Raw genomic sequence first — 21,331 nt, forward strand, 5'->3', positions numbered from 1 at the left:
AAGAAGAAGAAGAAGAAGAAGAAGAAGAAGAAGAAGAAGAAGAAGAAAGAGAAAGAAAGAAAGAAAGAAAGAAAGAAAGAAAGAAAGAAAGAAAGAAAGAAAAGGAAGGAAGGAAGGAAGGAAGGAAGGAAGGAAGGAAGGAAGGAAGGAAGGAAGGAAGGAAGGAAGGAAGGAAGAGAAAGAGACCGGAAGGAAGGAAGACAAGAAGAAGAAAGTAGAAAAGAAAAAGAGAAAGAAATGGAGAGAGAGGGAAAGAATGTGTGGGCAGTACTTTCCAAGATCTAGGACTTCAGAGGCATAGGAGAACCTCAGCTGCTCTGTGGCAGGTTAGTAGAGACTGTAACAGGCACAAAGTTTTCTGAGAAGCATGGGTAGATTTAGGGCTTATTGTGGTGGGTTTTGTTCTGACATTTAGAGCCTGTTTTTTTTTCTTTTTTTTTTTTTTAGGGGCGGTCAGGTGGCAGAGTGAGTAAGAGTGCCAGCACCGGCCCCAGCGTCAGGAGAACTGGGATTGGTTCAGGCCTCACAAACTTGGCACCCACACAAAATAACTGGCCATATAATCTTGAGCTAGTTACTTAACCCCAATTGCTTAAAAAAAAAAAGATCCCGTTTAATATAAATAGAACCTGCTTAATATGAATAAATCGTTGATCTAAATGTTTTCAAATCCCAGGCTTACAAAAATATGTAATCTTCTTGTATTATTTGTTTTTATTTTGAGCAAGGGAGATAATGGCTAGCCCTTGTAAAAGCTGGCTCTCCCCAACCAAAATTTCTATTTTTAATAAATCACTCATTTCTTGAAGATTTTTTTTTTTATTTCTGGAGGGTAATTGGGGTTAAGTGACTTGTCCAAAGCCACATAGCTAGTAAGTGTGTCAAGTGTCTGAGGTCATATCTGAACTGAGGTCCTCCTGACTCCAGGGCCAGTGCTCTATTCACTGTGCCACCTAACTGCCCCTCTTGAAAATTTTATAGTCAGCCTGGTCCAGTGGAAAGAGTCATGGAGTGGGAGTCAGAAAATCTGTCTTTGAATCAGAACTTGGCCTTTTACCATCTATGTGACCTCAGACAAGTCACTTCACCTCTATCTCACTTTTTTTCTTTGTAAAATATCAGGATTGGAATATTATTGCTGTTGTTGAGTCACATCCTACTTTTTGTGAGTTCACTTGGTGTTTTCTTGGCAAAGTTAGAGGAATTATTTGTCATTTCCTTCTCTAGTTAACTTTACAGATGAGGAAACAGGGATGGATAGCTTGTCCAAGGTTAGACAGCTAGTAAGTGTCCGAGGCCAGATTTGAAGTCAGGAAGTTCAATCTTGCTAAATCCAAGCCTAGTTGCTCTATCCACTGTGCCACCTAGTTAGCCATAGTTGGGCAACATCATCTTTCATCTCCCTTAGAGCTCTCAGCCTCTGATCCTATGACTTGAGCACCTGCCTCATGCATGATTTTGAAGAGTTTCCCTTTTAATTTTCCTTTTTTGACCCTGGGAAAGGACAATTTATTAACACTATCAATCAGCATCTAAGAGTGGGGTCAGGTAGAAATGGGAAACAGAAATGATGCTTTGTGATCAAAAGCAAAAAAAGTGGAGAGAAGGTTGATACAAAACTAGGTGGTATAGGCACTTTTGTACCAACTTCACGATTTTGTCCACGTCGATAAAAGGGTCCATCTCTGACCTCATATGTCCCTCTAAGCAATTAAAGGCATGGTCTTATTTGCAACTTAAAAGTACCAATCCCCATCTCTGGTTTGACGTGATATAATTGCATGGTTAAAATTAGGCTGACTCAACAACAAATCCCTTCTGTTGCAACTTAATTACACAGACCACATGAAGGACCTCAAAGCTATTCCAAGCAACTCAGCAAATTCTGAATTCTGCTCCCTCTATCCATTACAGTGGCATTATATTCAGCTAAAAACCATTCAAGGAATAGAAAATCATGAATGAATAAGGAACACTACCAGTATCTGGACTGGTCTGCCAAACTTCATGATTGATAATGGAATATAAACTGCTTAAGGCAAGGACTGAGTTTCATTTCTGTTTTTTTGATGCTCTTTTGTTTTTTATTTATTTATTTTTGTCATGTCCTAAGTTCAGGCATAGTGCATAACATATAGTTAACACTTAATAAATGCTTGTTGCAATTGCATTGCATTTCATTGGACTCAACTGAATTAAATGGAATTGAGTTCCTGTGTGATGTGGGTAATGTGTATCGCATACAATCAATCAGGGACATCATTTATTTGTTTTTACAGTGGAATTAAGCAAAGTCCCTTAGCAACATCATAGAATTTTGAACTAGAAGGTATAATTTAATCCTATCTACTTAATTTTCATTTAATAGATTAAATAATTAAAGTTCAGAAAGGTTAATTGAGGTACCCAGTATTATGCAGGTAGTAACTAAGAGAGCTAAAATTCAAATTTTCTTGACTCCCAATCCAGTCCTATTTCTGCTATGTGATGCTAATGCCCTAATGATGGTCCCAAAATGTTGGAAAAACCCATTTCACTGGTTTTTCTTAAACAATCAAGGCTATGAAACTAAGTCTGATCCACACATAATTGTCAGGTCAGTGCAATCCAAACAACTCAAAGGAGTCAAACCAACCACTTGTTTGTTCAATATTGTGTGATCTTTTCCAGTTCTTTTGGCAAACCCCTATTTTTTCTTTTTTTGTGAATACATTGAGTCCTCTGAAAGAATTAACCAAATTGCCCATTTGTTAAGACAATAAACGACTGGTTTAAATGAAGGTTTCCACTAGACTGACTCAGTAGATTGGTTGTTTTCCTGTTATTCAGCTACAGCCCCAAGAAAGTCCTCATTTTAATCAACTTTCTTATTTTTAAGTTTCTGTCATGTAGAGACAGTAAGGTATACTGAAAAGAGCCCTCCTTGAATTTGGAGTCAGAGGTTCTATATTCAAATCCCATTTCTGTGTGACCTTCACCTCACTGAGCCTCAGTTTCCAAATCTATAAAATTCAGATATATAGATTATGATGACAATGTAATAGGTTTATAGTGAGGACTAAGAGAATATGGCCAAAATGTTTTGTAACCTTTAAAATGCTATGCAAATCTGAGCTATCATTACTGCATGTGACCTTGGGTAAATCTCTTTACTTCTCTGGGGATAAATTCCCTTCAATGTACAATTAGGGATATGGGGTAGATGACATTTCTAGTATTTACCAGTTCTTATTCTGTGACCAGATCTAGATGACAGGATATTTCTGAAGGCTGTTTGTGATTTCATTTGTCATTTGGGTATGTGTCCTCTAAAAATTCAATTCAGAATGTGTATGTCAGTAGGCAGATGATAAAAATGGTAAGGTGTATTTCTGGAAGGGATCTGAAGGTAAAGCATGGCCCAACGCCTAGGGCCAGCCCATATAGTGAAAAGAAGAGAAGTTATTGCTGTCATAAATTATAATAATAACAATAATAATAGCCAGCATTTATATAGTGCTATAAAGTTTCAAAACATTTTGCATATAATATTTTATTTGATCTAAATATTACTTCATTTGATTTGAACAAAATTGAAGACTATGAGCCAAGGAATAAGTCATAGAATAATGGAAGTATACCTTGAGAGTTGGAAGGGAACTTAGAATTATCTAATCCAACTTACTCTTTTTACCAATGTAGAGATCCTGACAGGTTAGGTTAATTTCACTATGGTCACATGGATATTAAGCAGCAGAGCAATATTTAAACATAGATTCTCTGACTCCAAATGTTATGCTCTTTCAAAGTCCCATGTAGCCTCAAAATGAATGAGGAAGAAGAATGACCTAAAGGTCTGTAGAAGGATAGGGATAAAGAATAAAGGTACTGGGGCAGTCAGGTAGCACAGCGAGTAAGAGCACCGGCTCCAGTGTCAGGATGACCTGGGGATCAAATCAGGGCTCAGATACTTAGCACCACACCCAGAAACACCTGGCCATGTAACCTTGAGCAAGTTACTTAACCCCAATTGCTTAGGGGCGGCCAGGTGGCTCAGCAAGTAAGAGCACCGGTTCCAGTGTCGGGATGACCTGGGGATCAAATCAAGGCTCAGATACTTAGCACCATACCCAGAAATAACTGGCCATGTAACCTTGAGCAACTTACTTAACCCTGATTGCTTAAAAAAAAAATAAAGGTACTGCTTAGATTTAAAACAGAAGGGAGAAGGGTTATTGGGCATAAAGACTGACTCAGTAAATTAGGTACAGTGAAAGAGAGAAAGGCCACCAATGAGAAGGTGGAAGGAGTCTGGGATCTTTAGATGAAGCAGAAATAGAGTTGAAAAACAGTTTAGGGATAAGGGAGCTTATTCAGAATACAGGAAAGCTCCCAATGGGCACAGGGACATAGGCTATAAGAGTGAATAACAGTTTGTTTAGGCTTGAGAAGTGGAAATGATCTAAATAGGAATAAACAGATGATAAATGATGATGAGGACAGGTAGTTTTCATTAAGTATGGAAAAGCTAGATGACAGGAATTGGTGGTCCAGTAGGAAGGAAATGGGTTAGAGTGTCATATTGACAATATGTGAGTCATATAATATAGCAGCCTGTAATCAAGAAAACACAACAAGCATTTATTAAGACCCTCAAATATTATGGTAAAATAAAAGGTAAAACCAGTTCTTGCCCTCAATGATCTTGGACCTCTTATAAAGGGAGATATTAAGGAAGTCAAGGTACCCTGACTCAAAAAGTAGAGCTGATAAGGAACAGCATTATCTACAAAGAGATATAATTGAGAAGGAACAGTATAAGGGGCATCCATTGAAAAGGCATACATGGAGTAGGGAAATTGGTACTGGGTAAAAACTTGAGTGATGGATCAATGGAATACATTAGATACAAAATACATTTTAATAAATGTCAATAGTAAGTTATTATATGATTAAACCAAAGATCCAAGGTTTTGGAATAAAAAAAAACCTTAAAATTTCACAAAAATACTATTGGGAAAACTGGGAAACAATGTGACAGAAACTAAGTATAGATCAACACCTTATAAAATATGCCAAAATATGTTCAAAATGGATACATGATTTATGCCTAAAGGGTGATACTATAAGCAAATCAATGGAAAATGAAATAATTAACCTGTAAGATATATGGAAAAGGGAAGATTTTTGGAACAACAAAAAAAGATATAGAGAGCATTACAAAATGTAAAATAAACAATTTTGAAAATACAAAAGTAAGACTTTCTTTGCATAAGCAAAGCCAACACAACAAAGTTATAAGGAAAATAGAAAGCTGAGTGGAGGAGAGGGGATTTGCAACAAGTATCTCTGATAAAGGACTCATTTCTCACATATATAAAGTGAGCCAAATTTATTTTAAAAAATTCAAGTCATTTCCAAATTGATAAATGCTCAAAGGGTATGAAAAGGTTCTTTTCAGAGGAAGAATTCAAAGCTATCCATAGTCATGTGAAAAACATATTTTAAATCACTATTGATTAGGGAAATGCAAATTTAAACAACTCTCAGGTACCACCTCACACATATCAGACTGATTAAAATAACAAAAAAAAAAGAATAAATATTAGAGGGGATAGGGGGAAAGTGGGACATTAATGAAATCCTAGTGTAATTGTGAATTGATGCAAACATTCTGAAAAGCAACTTGGAGCTATGGTCAAATGGTTATAAAATTGGGCATGCCTTTCAATCCATCATTTCCAGTTCTAGGTCTATATCCCAAAGATATGCAGAAAAGGACATTATATCTACATATATATGTATTTATGCATATTTCATGACAGCATTTTTTGTGATGGCTAAGAATGGGAAATCAAAGAGATGCCCATCAGTTGGAGAATGGTTAAATGATCTCTGGTATATGATTATAATGGAATATTTTTGTGCTATAAGAAGTGACAAGCAAGATGATTTCAGAAAAACCTGGAAAGATTTACATGAACTGATACATAGTGAGGTGAACAGAACCAGAAAAACACTATACATAGGAACAACAATGTGGTTCAGTGAATAACTGAATGACTTAGCTATTCTCAACAATACAATGATCTAAGATCATCCCCAAGGACTAATGAGAAAGCATATTATCTGCCTCCAGAGAAAGAGCTTATATTTTTTGTATACACACAGAAGTATACTATTTTTCACTTTCGTTTTTTTTTCTTTCATTCATCTTCTTGTCCAAAATGACTGATATGGAAATATTTCACATAATTACATGTATGTAACCTCTATCTGATTGTTTACCATCTCAGGGAGGTGAGAAGGGAGGAGGGAAGAATAGAATTTGAAACTCAAAGATTTAAATAAAAATGTAAAAACAAAACTTAATTGGTGATGAAGCAAGTCCTTTATGTCTTGGGCCCAGGAGTGCCCCAGGTTTAAAACCTTTAAATTTATTTCCTTTCTAACCACCAAACCTCAACTTGACATCATTACTCAATTCTATCCCTAGAATTTTCTGTCTTTGATGTGCTCATCAAGGTCTTTTCTTAGCTTCTCTGAACCACCCTACCTATCTAAATTTCAATCCATCCTGTCTTGACCATACACTTTCAAAGTCATGAGTTTATAGGAGCATAAATGTTGAGCTAAATTGGACCATAGAGGTTTTCTAACATAACCCTTCATATTAAATGATGAAAGAAAGGTCCAGAGATGTTGAGTCTTGCCCAAGGTCAGCCAGATTCTGTCACTTTCATTTTCCCCTAATATCCAATTGTTTCCAAGCTTCTGGTCTCCATTCCATCACTATAATTTATCAACTAGCGATCAATAATTACCACCCCAATGAAGGCATCATCCTTTTTTAAGAGTAAACATAATAGACATTCATCACTAGAACATTATGCCTTTTAATACACAAATCACTGGAAAGCCCTATGATGTCTACAACTCAATCACTTTTGGGTTCCTTTAAATTCAATCAAGCTACCCTTCCACTGAATACAAGTGCAATGAATACACCAAAGGATGATGCCAATGGGGTGGGACTGGGTGCGAATTTTGCTCCTGTTCTAGGTTACTTAGCATAACTAGAGTTTGAGATGGTTTGGCCCACTAAAATTTAAGGAATATAAGAGCATGCTGTATTGTTTGGCAATTCTATTTTACTTTTATCAATTCCTTGTATTTCAAAGTTTTCTGTATCCTTCTTGAAAAAAAAAATGATGGAAACAAACCCCCAATTGTGGCATTATCTGTACTCTGTCCCTGATCTGACAAGCACTGAGATTCCTGGATCAGAATGTCTCCCTGTTGAGCACGTGAAACGTTTCATAAAAGCCCTTCAGGGGTGGGCCAAGGTCTTGGATTTTGACTTACGCGCGCACTTTGTCCGGCAATGAGCTGGTCATCTTCAGTCTGCACGCTGGTGCGGCTACGCACGTCATAGTCTTCCTGCTCGAAGTCTGAGTCATCTTCTAATTCTTCTGGAGTCTGCACACAAAGAGGAAGAGGGGGAGACGGGCTCGTTAAGGATGCCAGCAATCACCCACGTCATGGGTTTCGATCGAATTTAATACCTTCCCATGGAAGGGACCTTCTGTCTCTCTGCACACTGGTCTGGCTGCAGAGGCAAAAACTAGAATCATTTCAAAATTCAAATGTCCCATGTCCTCTTCATTTAAAAAAAAAAGTCATTGATCATTGCTTATTATAAGTTTGCCTTTTTTAAATACATTTTTCAAATGATTGTTATCCAAACTGAAATAAAAAGGGGAATGGACATAGTGATGGCCGGGTGATAGACATAAAAAAACAAGAAAGCTTACCATCAGACATAAAAGGGTTCTCCAAGGCCATCGAGTGTAAGGCAAACTGAGGGGGTAAGGTGATTCACAACATGTCTAACAAGCCGTAATCTAGTTTTTGCCTCCACACCTCTAGGAATAGGGGAACCACCATTTTCTGAAGGCCCGAGACAACCCATCCCACTTTGAAATGATGCATTTAATTATTCATTCAGAAACTTTTCAGTGAGCCTCCTGTAATTTCTACTCAATTGTCCTAGGTTTTTGTTTCTTTGTTTGTTTTTTCCTCTAGGAGAACAGGCAGAAGATGCCTAAAACCTCTTCCATATGATAGCCCTTCTATAATGGAAAGAGACAAGTCTCTTACAATAGAAGATCTGGATTCACTTCCCATTGTGGGTGCTTCCTACCTGTGTCATCTAGGACCCACTTAACTTCCCTAGACAAAAAGTGAGATCTACACGGTATCTAAGGACACTTCCTGCTCTTGACCTAATGTCTCACAAAATATTTAAACAGCTACCATTTCCCCACCAAGTCTTCTTTCATGTAAGCTAAATGCCTCCAGTGTTACTTCAGTCCTTCCTCACATCATCATCTTCTTTATCCTGATTAAACATCAGAGGTGCATAACTAGAAAGAATCTTGGACATTATTTTATTTTATTTTAACCAGTTACACTTAATATTGTATCTCCAAATCATTTATTCCTTTAATGAGGGTAATCTTGTAGCCTCAATTGCCTAAATCTATACTTATGATCATAATTATAACTGAAATTTATATGGTGTTTGATATACATTATCTCATTTGGGCCTTCAACAACTCCTTGAGGAAGGTGCTCCCTCATGACTATCTTTGCAGATATATAAAACACTTAGACTCAGACCTGAAGAGACTTATACATGGTCACATATCTCATAAGTGACAGATACAGCATTCTAAACTAGTTCTTTTGGACTCTACGTTCAACATTCTATTTATTGCACCAATCCTTTTCAAATAGTAGGGCACGATCCAATGTTGGCTATATAATCTGGATAGTCTGGCATGTACCATGGTATTTAACAAAGTTCAAGCTCAAAGAAAAGATAAGCCCCTGGTTGTGTTGGAGACATTTCTGTTTAATGGATAATCTTGCTATAAGGGAGCTTCAGGATGAGCTGGTCTTACATTTTACAATGTCCTTTGACCCCACTTTTTTGTTTATATACTATATCCCTGAAATTCCACAAGTGGGGCTCAATCCTTCAAAGATCACAGAGACAGAAAATAGACCTGAGATTATATCGATGTAAAGAATTTACAGGTAAGAAAACTTCCTCTCTCAGGGCAGGACAAAGCATTATGCTTTTTATATTTTTAGAATGTCTTTTATGTAACAGAATTTAAATGACTTGTTGGGAACTAAATAACCAATGTATCTCGTGGGCAGGAATAGGCACTTCTGCTTTAGAGATCAGATCTCTATCCAAACCACCATGCTGGCTTTAAGGACTGAGACCTAGAAGGGACCATATATATCATGTGATTCAACCTTTTTAATTTTGCAGATGAAGAAACTGAGGCTGAGAAGAAAAGTGCTGATACAAGATCACATGGGTACCAAGTGGTATAGACAGGATGCAAACCCATTTCCTCAGAATCCAATGATCCCAGATAAAATGCAAATTACTCTGGGTGATACAGAAAATTATTGCCAGTCATTTATACCTTAGTGTAAATGAAGGTTTTCAAAGCTTTTTTTGAAAGTGGAGTTGAAAAAAGGAATGAATATAGGATGGGGTGATAATTCTGACTTGGTTTCAGATGACTACTTGTTGAGGCAGTTATAGATGTAATGTGTGAATTGGAAGAAAGCTGAGCTCTGAAGTCCTTTCCATTTCTAAGATTCTATGATTGAAGGTTGGAGGGGAAGGTAAGAAAGAAGCAACAAGGCTAGAGAGGTGGGGACATAGATGACAATGGATCATTTGCTCTACATGTTAAGGTCAGAGGGGCAAATAGTGATTCAGTGAATAGAGCACTGAGTCTGGATTCAGGAAGATTCAACTTCCTGAGTTCAAATCTGACCTCAGACACCTAAGTGTAGGACCGCTGGACAAGATACTTAACCCCGTTTGTCTCAGTTCCTCATACACAAAATGAGTTGGAGAAGGAAATGACAAACCACTCTAGTATCCTTGCCAAGAAAACACCAAGTGGGGTCATGGAGAGTCAGATATGACTGAAAAATGACTGAGAAAATAACAACATTAGGGCTACAGTTAATCTACACCAAATCATTAAGAGGTAACTGGCTGAACAAAATGGTAACCTGTTAGGCCAAAAACTATAATATTGTGTGAAAGGACCAGCAAGGTTCTTTTCCAGCTCTAAATTTAAGAAGATGATAATTCTTCCAAATAATCAGTTTAGTTCTTGGCTTTCTGTGTTAAGATCTCCATTTTTTCAAGTAATGCAACCAAAGACTCAGCTTCTAGAACAGCCAAATCCCATAATGCCTAAATGAAAGATCAGTATTCCTATACTTTACCCCATCTCGGCAACTTAACCAGTCTAAAGGTACAGACAATGAACCACATTGTTCAGGGGACTACCATGAAGTCAGAATATTAAGACCAATTTGACCGAAAAAAAAAAAAAAAGTTGAGTCATTGGCTCATACAGTCATCTGGGATAAATCCATTATCTGTTAGAATATTATTTCCTTTACTTGGCTGTGATTTAAAGTAGTAATTATGTTTTTCTGGATGTAAAAATATTTATTTTAATTGAGTTATAAAATCATCAGATTTAGAGTTGTAGAGAACCTCAAAATAAATCTAATCCAACTTCCTCATTTTGTAGATGAGGAGACCAAAACCTAAGGAGGAGAAGTAGAGATTACTCAAGGTAACATTAAGAGTTGGGATTATGAATCCAGCTTGTGTGGTTCAAAACCATTGCAATTTCTACTATTCCATACTATTGTGATAGATTAGACTCTAAATCACTCATTCATTTATTTCGCTAAATTTCAACATAACAGTAAACTTTTACATAACCTCTAAAGATTTTCAAAAATCAAAAGCACCAAAGTTCCCTTATCCACCAAGGTTCTGTCCAGGGTACTCTTCTGAAAAGAGATTCTGTACCTACTTGACGGTCACCTCAATACTTTCCTAATAGAAGGGTCAGTTCCAGATTAGTTAGAATTCAAATAAATTAAACACACATTTATTAATCACCTACTATATAGTGCATTGGCAGCTAGGTGGCACAATGGACAGAGTGTTGGGTTTGGAGTCAGGAAAACCTGAGTTTAAATCTAGACTCAGAAACTTCCTAGTTGTGTGATCTTGGACAAGTCTTCTATTTGTAACATAGAAGCAAAGGACAAACCACCACAGTATCTTTGCTAGGAAAACTCCATGGGTCCAAGGAGTCATAAAGAGTCAGATATGACTGAAAAAACTGAACAACAGCAAATATAGAACACAGCCCTACTTACTAAAGAAAATGCAGTGATCAAATGAAACAGGCCTCCTACCAGATGGAGGTAACAACTGACAGTCATATGACAAATACATACTTAGCTATTTAACAAAATAGGAGTAACTCCTGACGTATGTTGAAGCTTTGGGTCTTACAAAGTGTGGTCTCCACAGCAACCCTGAGAGATAGGTAATATGACCCCTTTTCACTGATGAGGAAACAGTTTCCAAGAGGTTGAACTCCCAGGGATATTCTGATAGAAGCAGATCCAAACTACAGTTGCTTAGTGGAGGGAAGCAGTGTGTAATAGTGGTAAGAGATGACCTGATTTCCAAAATCAACCACACCATTTACTAACTGTTTGTTTGACCTTGGAGAAAATCCTTAACGTCCAGAAACACTGATTGCTTTATTTGTAAAATGAAGGTGGTAGGGTGTTCTGGATGGCTCGTAAGGTGCTCTAAATCCTATGATCCTTGACTCTGAGTTGAGAGATGTTTCCAATATCTCTTCTCATCACTGAAAAGTGGAATGGTTTTGAACCAAAGTGAAGGAGCTTATAAGAGAGGAGCCAAATAAGTGTTCTCTGAGTTGGAACAAGCATAATGTCAGCAGATAGAGTGCTGAAGCTAGACTCGGAATCTTGGGCTTGAGTCCTGACTCTGACCCTTGCTAATCACGTCACTTATACTCTCTGATACTCTGTGGCATCACCCACAAAATGGGGGCAATTATATCTGCTTATTGAGTCTTCTAAGTTTGATAGGGTACTTCGGAGAGATAATGCACATTAGCCACTTAAAACCTGCAAAGTGCTATGTAAATGCTAGCAATTATTAATAAGTTCAATGCCGTATCTTCTCAGGTTCCATGGAGGAGGAAGCCTTTCAGTTGGGCTTAAAAGAAAAGGTTCTATTTAAAAAGACAGATAAGCAGGGAAGGTCATCAGAGGCAGTGGGTGGCCTAGCAGATAAAGTGCTAGGTATAGAGTCAGGGAAATCTGACTTCAAATCAGGCCTCAGATAAGCACTTGCTGTGTGTCCTGGGAAAAGTCACTTAATCTCTGTTTGCCTGAATTTCCTCATCTGCAAAATGGGAGCCCAAATAGCACCTACCTCCAACAGTTGTGAGAATTCAATGAGATAATAAATGTAAGCCACTTGGCACAGTACCTGAGACATAGGAAATTTTATATAATTGTTAGCTCTAATTAATTATTATTATTAAATATGACCTCAACTTCTTACTCCTGTGTGACTCTAGACAAATTAATTAGCCATCTGCCTCAGTTTCCTCAATTATAAAAGTGGAAGAGAGGGTATAAATATTTATATGACACCTACTATGTGCTAGGCACTATGCCAAGCACTTTACAAATAGTGTCTCCTTTAATTTTTACAACAACTATTCAAGATAAGTGCTGTTATTGTCCTTATTTTATAGTTAAGTATGGCAAAGCCAAAAGAGTTAAATGACTTGTCCAGGGTCACACAGCTAGTAAGGGTCTGAGACCAGATTTGAGCTCATGGTTTCCTGATTCCAGGTGCAGCAATCTATCCAACATTCCACCTAGCTACATGTAGAGATAATAATAGCATCTAAATCCCAGAGTTGTTGTGAGAATCAAATGAGATATTTGTTTAAAAAAATCCTTAGAAAATGCCATTCACCATTCTATTATTAGGAAATTTTTCTAGTATTCCAGGGATAGACTTGGTAATGAGGGCCTATCCTAGGATGGGAGTCAGGAGGACATAGAAATAGTATGATCAACATTTAGAGGCCCACTGCACTGTGGTCATGAATATTGAAAGCTGGTGGGTGTTGAAAGAGTCCCTTTTGGCACACATGGTTGCTTCTCTCAGCAGGGTAAAAAATCTGCAGCACATCCAGTGCATCATTCTCAGTTCCCAGCTCCCCCAGACACAGAGAGCTCCTCCATCGCTTGTGTTCTGCCCCTATGGCAATGAATCAGGTTTAGTTGCTAATAAGCCAAGCTGTAGCTGACATGTTGCTGCCAGGGCTTTGTCTCAAGTGGCCAAGAATGGAGGTGGAACTAGAGGGAGTGCTTGGGGCCTTGTTGCACAATGGGAACAAGTGCTGTTAGAGAACCATGAGAAACATGGAAGCAGGGTGAGGAGGAAGTGAATTCCCTACAGGAGTTGCATTCCTGAAAGAAGGAGGTGAATATCCCTCTTTCAATGTCTGGGCTGTCACCTCTCCAGGGTCAAATTGACATCACTCATTGGTCCCAAGGTACATGATAATCATGCTGGTGTGACTATTCCTGACAGTGATGGATTGCCTGCACAATAAGGGCCTGAAAACCCTGCATTAAAATGAAATGACAAGGAACTTGGATGGTGGCAATGACCCTTTCTGCCTCTCCTGCATTTCTATTGATTTGGACCAAGGTACCATAATTCTGAGTCACAGTTCTCTTAATAAGACCATGATATTCTTGGGAGGAAGCATGATACATGAAATAACATTTAGATTATTGTCATAAATTTGGAGCTAGAAGCAAATTAAGAGGCAATAAAGTTCAACTTCCACATTTTGCAGATAAGGAAACTGAGGCATAGATAGACTTGCCTAGGGTTACATATCTAGTGAGTCAGAATTTGAACTCAGGATTCCTGACTCCAAGGTCAGCATTCTATTCATTGCAACACCTAGTTACCATGGTATAGAAAGAAGTCTTGATGTCAGATTCCAATTCTGCTACTTATGTGACATGAATATCCTGCTCCAGAACCCTTTCCCTCATATATAAAAGTATTTTAGATGACCTTCAGGGCCCTTTGAAGCTGAAATACCTATGATTCATCATACAGGTATGAAAGGTGGTCTTCTCCTTCAGTACTGTGAGAATTTTCCAAGATGATACATTTTCTTTCTTCTTTATCAATATTGTTAATATTTATTCAAAAGTCTAACATTCTATATTTTCCCGATAAAGCGATATTAAAAGAGAGTAGAAAAGGGGAATTTTGTTCTTTCATTTTATAAAATGAAAGTAAAAGGAAAGAGGGCGGGAGTGTGTGGGAGAAATCTGGTTCAAAAAAGAGATTGTGTTTCCATTGTGGACCCAGACAATCATCTCTGATCATTCCCCACTGTTTTCTGATGTTCTCAAGAACAATTACAGCTAGTTGGGAAATTCTGCTGACAGATGCAATGACGAGATTAGAAGCACTTTTCATCTTTATGTCTTGAGAGAGAAAAACAATTCACTTAACAACAGAAGAATCAGGAATGTTGATAACTCAGCACCCTGCAGAATGGAACGAGCCCTGCACTTGTAGACAGAAAACTTGGGTTCAATTCATGGTTTGGCCCCTTACAGCTCATAGTCTAACTTTGCACCAACTGCTTTCTATCTGTGAGGCTCAGTTTCCTAATGTGTAAAATGGATTGTAATAGTATTGCTTGTCTTTCAAGATAGTCTGTGAAGATGCAATGAGAAAATGACTGCAAAATACTTCATACTTTAAATCATGCTATACTTTATGATAACAGCGAGTATTTATATAGTGATGTGAGGTTTATGAAGCTCTTATGTTACCCCACGCAATCCTCACAACAGCCCTGGAAGATAAGTGCTTTTACTGTCCCCATTTTGCTGATAAGAAAACTGAGGCTGAGAGAAACTAAGGGAGATGCCCAGGATCAGACAGCTAGTAAGAGTCTGAGGTAGGACTTGGATTTATATTATTTTGGTTCCAGGATTAACTCTCTCTCTACTCTAACACCTAGATACCTTATCAATTTAGATCTAGGAAGGCCTTGAGAGATATTTAATCCATGTCCCTCATGTTCCTAATGAAAAGTACACAGGAAGGAAATGGTATGACCAAGGCTGTCATAGGTACTAAACATCATATTCAGAACTGGAGGCGAGGGAGAGTTGATTTATATCTTTCATCCAAGCACCCTGGACTGTGCAGTATCCCTCACATAGCAGGAACTCAACAAACGCTCATTGAATTGAGCATTGAAGCAAGGTGGTCAGATTTGAGATCGTCATGATAAAAGAATTTTTGTTTGAAAATTCTCCATCCAGATCTGATAGATTTTGTTGTTTCCATTGTTGGCATTGTTGTTGTTAGTACAAGGCAAAGGAGGGGGAGATTAGTTACTGATGTTTTTTTTTTTCATGTGAGCTACATGAGCTGCAAAACATTTTCCTACATATATACCACACACAAACGCATGCACACACATACATACAACATTCATACACATGCATTTAAAAAATGGAGGACCATAAGTATAGCTCTTGGAGATGTTGCAGAGGCTTATTCATCTGTACTTGGCCTTGAAAGGAGGAAAACCTGGTAATTTAGTTTTACTCAATGGATAGAAAGGGATTGGGGAAGGAGGAAATCATAGCACACAGTGGGTGGACATAATTGCTCATTTTATACTGACAAGAAGGCTAATTTCAAAATGGAGTCACTCATGCCAAAGGAGAAAGATATAGGACCCACCTCTTTTTGCCTTTTTAACATCTACTGCTTGCTTTTCAGCGCACTAAAAATGACAAATCTTTTGGAGAATTTACCTCTTCCTACCTTCCATGAAGATATAAAAAGAATGCAGTAATTTAGGGGGGAAACTTCTCAATCGTGCTATTCGAAAGTAGAATGGCCCACCTTCTGAGGGGCTGAATTTGCCCTCAGTGAAAGGCTTAAAGGATATGATGACTTGTCCATTTTGAGGTAGAAGGGATCTTTTTTTTTCAGGGAGAAGTTAAACTAAATGGCCTCCAAGGCCTATTCCAACTCTAAGATTGCTCAGTTCTTTATGTTTTAAACATAGACACCCACACACATAGCAAGTCCACCCAAACAGTCCTCACAAATAGCTGTATGCATATGCAGTTAACTAATTGCATGTTAAATTGTAGCTTACTCATACTGTTGCTTTTTTTGAGTTAGCCACATATGAAAAGAAAAGTGCTTTTTCTTCACTGGGCATTCTTACTCACAAGTTGGAAAAAGCACAGAAAAGTTGAACAGGCTCAGAAAAAGTCTTGGATATGATTGGGATTATCGGGTCATATTATGTTAGAGCTGAAAAAAAGATCTTAAAGCAGGCAGTGGAAAGGAACCTGGGGGATATGTTTCATTAACTAGGTTAGGATGATTTGTAATCAGTATATTAATTCCATGTGTGTAGAAATGGTCCATCTAAAGTGTTGGAAAATGGTCTATTCTCTTAGGTGTTTTAAATATCTTCCTGTAATTTTGATTAGACAATTCTCACTAATAATCTATTTGGCAAGATTATCACTGTAATAGAGGTAGCATGGTTTCATTGAAGGAGATCACAGTCCCTCCGTTTGAATTGTGACTCACTCTTGCTTTCTGCTGCCTGTGTGACTTTGATTAAGTCTCTTCCCTGCTCCACCCCTCAGTTCCTCATCTCTAAACTAAAGGGGGGGTTGGACTAGATGACTTCTAATGGCCCTTCTGGTTCTAAACTCTGAGTCATAGGACATTGGTCTCTGAAGAATTAAAAATTAGTATCATTCAGAGGGCAATAGAAAGTAGCATGTTGGGTGTGAGCAGGCTGATATACCTAAAATAGATAACATTCAAATATCTCTTAAAGCTTTGCATGTTGCTTATACCATTTAATCTTCACAACAATTCTAGAAGATAGGTGTCATTGTTATCCCTGTTTTACAGATGAGGAAACTGAGGCAGACAGTGATTAATGTCTTGCTGGAAGTCACACCACTAATAAGTGTTTGAGGTGGGATTAGAATTCAGGTCTCCATGACTGCAGGTCCACCGGTCCATCCATTGTGGTACCATGCTGCCACAATGCAACAAAGAAGAAGTGAGGTAAAGGATGATAAAAAGGAAATGTAAAATTGACAATAAAGTTAGGTTGGTTACATGGTGGAAACAAGAACATGACCAGACCATGTGTTCCACTGGTATCTAACAGAAAGTTAGAAAGACCACTGCCATGACATGACAGGCACAGGTGAGTCACATCCACGTTAATATCATAGAATCCTTTGGATGACTGAGGAGAGGTGCATTTGCAGTCATTTGCAGTCAAATGATAGAGGCAGTTGTGATGGTAAAGTAATTTAAGGTCTTTCCTGTTCCTTAATGAAACTTGCTGGGACCCAACAAGAGAAGTTTGCTTAGGGGAGGCCTGTTTTCCAGGAAGGCCCATCTTTTTTAATTAAGCAGTGGGTCACATAGGTTGTGATGTTCTGTGACCCTGGAGAAGGATATCACATATATATTTACCCTGAGGTGAGGTTTTGCTTCGGGCCTTGCTTATAGAAAGAGTTTTTGATTTGGCCAGATGAGATTCTGGGCAATCATTGAGACCCCCAGCTTTGAAAATGCAGATGTTGGTGCCTCTCTCTCTGGTAACTGACATGGTATGGATGTAATGGTCAGACAGCTAGAAGCCCAATCTGATGGTCTGTTGAATTGAGTTTCTTTCCTTTTCCTAGAAAATCAAATCAAAGAATCTTTGCTAGCAGTCATCCTGGGTATGCTAGGGTGTTTGCTGTTACAGCAGTGTGGGGTACTAGAAAGCATATTGGAGTTCCTCTTCTGCTATTTATCAACTATGTAAACTTTATTTCATCTTTCTAAGCCTCAGTTTCTTCAACTATAAAATGGGGAAAGGGATAGACTAGATCATCACTAAGGGTCATTTAAGGCCAGATGAGGCAGCTGGACATAAATAGATGTAATGTATTTCACATTTTGGGACAGTGCAAGAGTTACTTTTTCTGATGAGGGCCATGGGCATTAACATGATGAGGTCTAGGTCACAAGGCAAGTCCTCTTGCCCAAATGTCTCTGGTTATCTATGACTATATATTAAGTTACACCATTAAAAAGCCTTTCCTTGGGGTTCTTTAAGGCTTTTGGATTTCCCAGAATCCTACATTACAAAGTAAACATTGCTGTGGTAATATTACATTTGCCCACAACTAGACATCTTTCTCCAGGGATATTCAAGGCTAGGTCTGGCCCAGTGGTGCATCATCGCCTTCCCCTTCAGTTGTGGTGCATGCTATATATGAGCTCCAGAGCAGCACAACCTTAGGTCTGAAGCTGGCACAGCACAGGCACCGGTCCATGTTGATCACCCTTAATCCTCCACCCCTAATGAATATATGAAAGGGAAAGACACAGACATAACCTGGAGGGTGCCAAATCTAGACCACACCTTCCAGCTTTATCTACCTTTTCCATGAAATATTGTCTTCATTTACTGCCAACACATGATTTCTTTGTCACCATATATGGGCCAGGCTCAGTAAATATACACTAGATCTATTCCACTTTATAAATCCCACCCCCAGACACATTACGGTTTCTTAACCTGGGGCCTGTGGACTTGTTGGGAATAAGTACTAATTGTCTTGACTTTAGCTTCCTTACAAGAACCCTATGAAGTATACAGTGTTAAGAATTATCACCATTTTATAGCTGAGGGAACTAAAGCGCAGAGTGGAGTTGATTCACCTAGAGTCACATGGTTAGTTAATGTCAAAGCTGGAAGTTGGATCCATATTTCCAACTCCACGTCTGCTGCCCTTTCCACACATTATATTACCTCTCTATCTTTATCAAACCTTTATTGAGCATCTATGGGCAGGGTGATGGAGGACTTGACCTTTCAAGGTCCCGTCCACCCTAATAACTGTGTGAAACACTGGCATCCTTCCTTGTCAATAGTACAATCAGTTCTTTGTTGGGAAGAAGAGGAGGAATAAGGGAACAGTCAACTTTATGGGGGAGGAGAGACTAGCTATTTGCTTTGATTCCCCAAACTCATACTGAATATGTTGCAGATTTTGTCTTTTTTAATCTACTTTTGAAAATAGATATAATATTAAGAGCAAGGGATTATTTGAACATAAAATTATTATGTAGCTGCTGAAATACAATTTTAAAATGAATTTTATTCACTGTGGCTTAACAGACCACTTTCCCCAACATCTACCTACCTAAATTTTAAATTTAAATTAAGGAGAGGGACTGAATATGTGATTAGATAGATGTAGATAAACATATACAATATTCCCATTTACACAGATATACACATATATACATCTCTGTCATATATATGTATATGTATATATGTGTATGGGCCTCAGTTTCCCATTATGCAAAATGAAAGAACTCTTCTTGGGTACATTTAAATCATCTTCCAATTCTAAATTAATGGCTTGATGGTCTTCAGTGGAAGCCAAAGTGTAATGGATAGATAGCTGGCCTGGGAATCAGCAGTGCCTGGGTTTAAGTCCAATTCCTGCCCTATACTGGTTTTGTGAGGTTGGACAAGTGATTTAACATCCCATAGCTCCCATATGACTCTGAGCCACTCTACCATTTGCAGAACCATAATTGTTCTACATCAAGGAAGGGGATTTCTTCCATATGAATTCCCATAGAGAAATGAATAACAGCTTAGAAGACACTTTGTTTTTCTTTTTTAAAAAAGGAAATCCAAGCTTGATTGGGCCCAAAATGAACTCCAGTGTTCTTGAGGAAGGCATAAATACTTTCAGCTGAATGATCAGGGAAGACTGCTTGGAGGAGTTGTCATCTGTCATCAAGGTCATCAGATTTGAAGGAAGAGGATAGAGATAGCAAGGGACTTTTTTTGAATTCCTTCTCAAATGGTTATCACTTTTTTTAAATGCAGCAAGTAATGTAAAATGTCAGCAGTAGAAAACCTTGGGAGCATTAAGGTCAGTTAGCCATGCAATAAAGATTTATCAATCTCCAAATAAGTGTCAAAACCTGTGCTAAATCCAGTAACTACAAACAAATACCAAAAAAAAAAAAAATCCCTATGCTCAAGAAAGATGGTTTGGTGGCTCAATGCATAGAGTGCTGGGCTTGTAGTCAGGAAGACCTGAGTTCAAGTTTGACTTCAGACACTCACTAGGTTGGGTGATTCATAACAAGTCATTTAGTCTCTATTTTCCTTAATGCACCAGAGAAGAAAATGGCAAACCACTTCAGTATCTTTCCCAAGAAAATCCCACGTGGAGTATGATTCATGTAGAGAATCCAACACGACTGAGAGACAACAATAACAACCTGCAAGGAGCTCCCCCACTAATACGGGAAATAAAAGTGTGGGAAATTCATTAACTTGGGGAAGGTGCTCACAAGCATAGGAAATAATGAAAGCCTTATCCTGTGGTGAGATCCAAGCTTCATTTTAAAAGAAGCCAGGTGAACTCATGCTCTGAAAAGATAACATTGGTGGTGCATTAGCTTTCTTCCTAAGTTAATGTGTGATGGCAAAAATGTGAATTATACAGGGTGGTCCAGGGGAGAGAAGAGGAGGGGGAGGGGAGGAGGAGGAGGGATTCCAATTGGAGTCAGTGGACAAAGGTTCAAAATCTTACTTATGACAAAATACTTGTGTGATGTTAGGCGAGTCGCTTAATATCTATATAATTAGGTTACATTAGATGGCTTTAAAGGTCCTCATTTTTTCTAATTTTATAATCCCAAATATTTGTAATACTTTTTTTTGTAAATCAAAATTTAAAGGTACTAGAATAATCATTCAAGTTCATTCATTTGTGCACTTATTCATTCTTTCAACATGTAGTTTAGTATCTGAAGACACATAGGAGTCTCTTAGAGTAAAGCCTCACTTGGGATTAAGTAAGTAAGACCCAATTTAAATTAGGAAAGACTGAATTATTCATGATTTTAAATGATTAAATATTTTAATTTTTCCCAGTACATTTAGTGGCCCCTTCTTGGTGTTGCTCTGTAAAGGTCCCTGAAGGAGTCTGTTTTAATGAATAGGCAATAATGTTTCATAATTATCCCTTCAAAGTAAGCAGGTGCTTATAAAACACTTGACATCACTTTTCATGAGTCAGTCAAACATGACTTAGGAAACTTTGCTAACATGTTAATGTCACTTTCACAATGAACCCCCTTTTCATCAGTCCAACACAAAAATGACTTTAGGAAACCTCACCTCTAATTCTGAGAGAGTGGAATCAAAAAGTTTGGACTTTTCTTAGAGATAAGAGGAGGGAAGAGGATAGGATAGGA

General features: G+C 38.0%; 1 protein-coding gene across 3 annotated transcripts in view; it reads right to left on the reverse strand.

Annotated features, from left to right (window-relative positions):
- CTNNA2 (catenin alpha 2) overlaps window positions 1-21,331 on the reverse strand; it is a 1,588,763-nt gene that overhangs the window by 79,051 nt on the left and 1,488,381 nt on the right. For all 3 annotated transcript variants that reach the window (XM_069065925.1, XM_069065916.1, XM_069065933.1), the window contains exon 14: window positions 7,345-7,458. In XM_069065925.1, the coding sequence (XP_068922026.1) occupies window positions 7,345-7,458 (114 nt within the window). The remainder of the gene's footprint in view (window positions 1-7,344; window positions 7,459-21,331) is intronic.

Source organism: Petaurus breviceps, unplaced genomic scaffold, assembly GCF_028583685.1.
Source record: "Petaurus breviceps papuanus isolate PSGF00001 unplaced genomic scaffold, PetGlider_PUasm1.0 139, whole genome shotgun sequence".
NCBI lineage: Eukaryota > Metazoa > Chordata > Mammalia > Diprotodontia > Petauridae > Petaurus > Petaurus breviceps.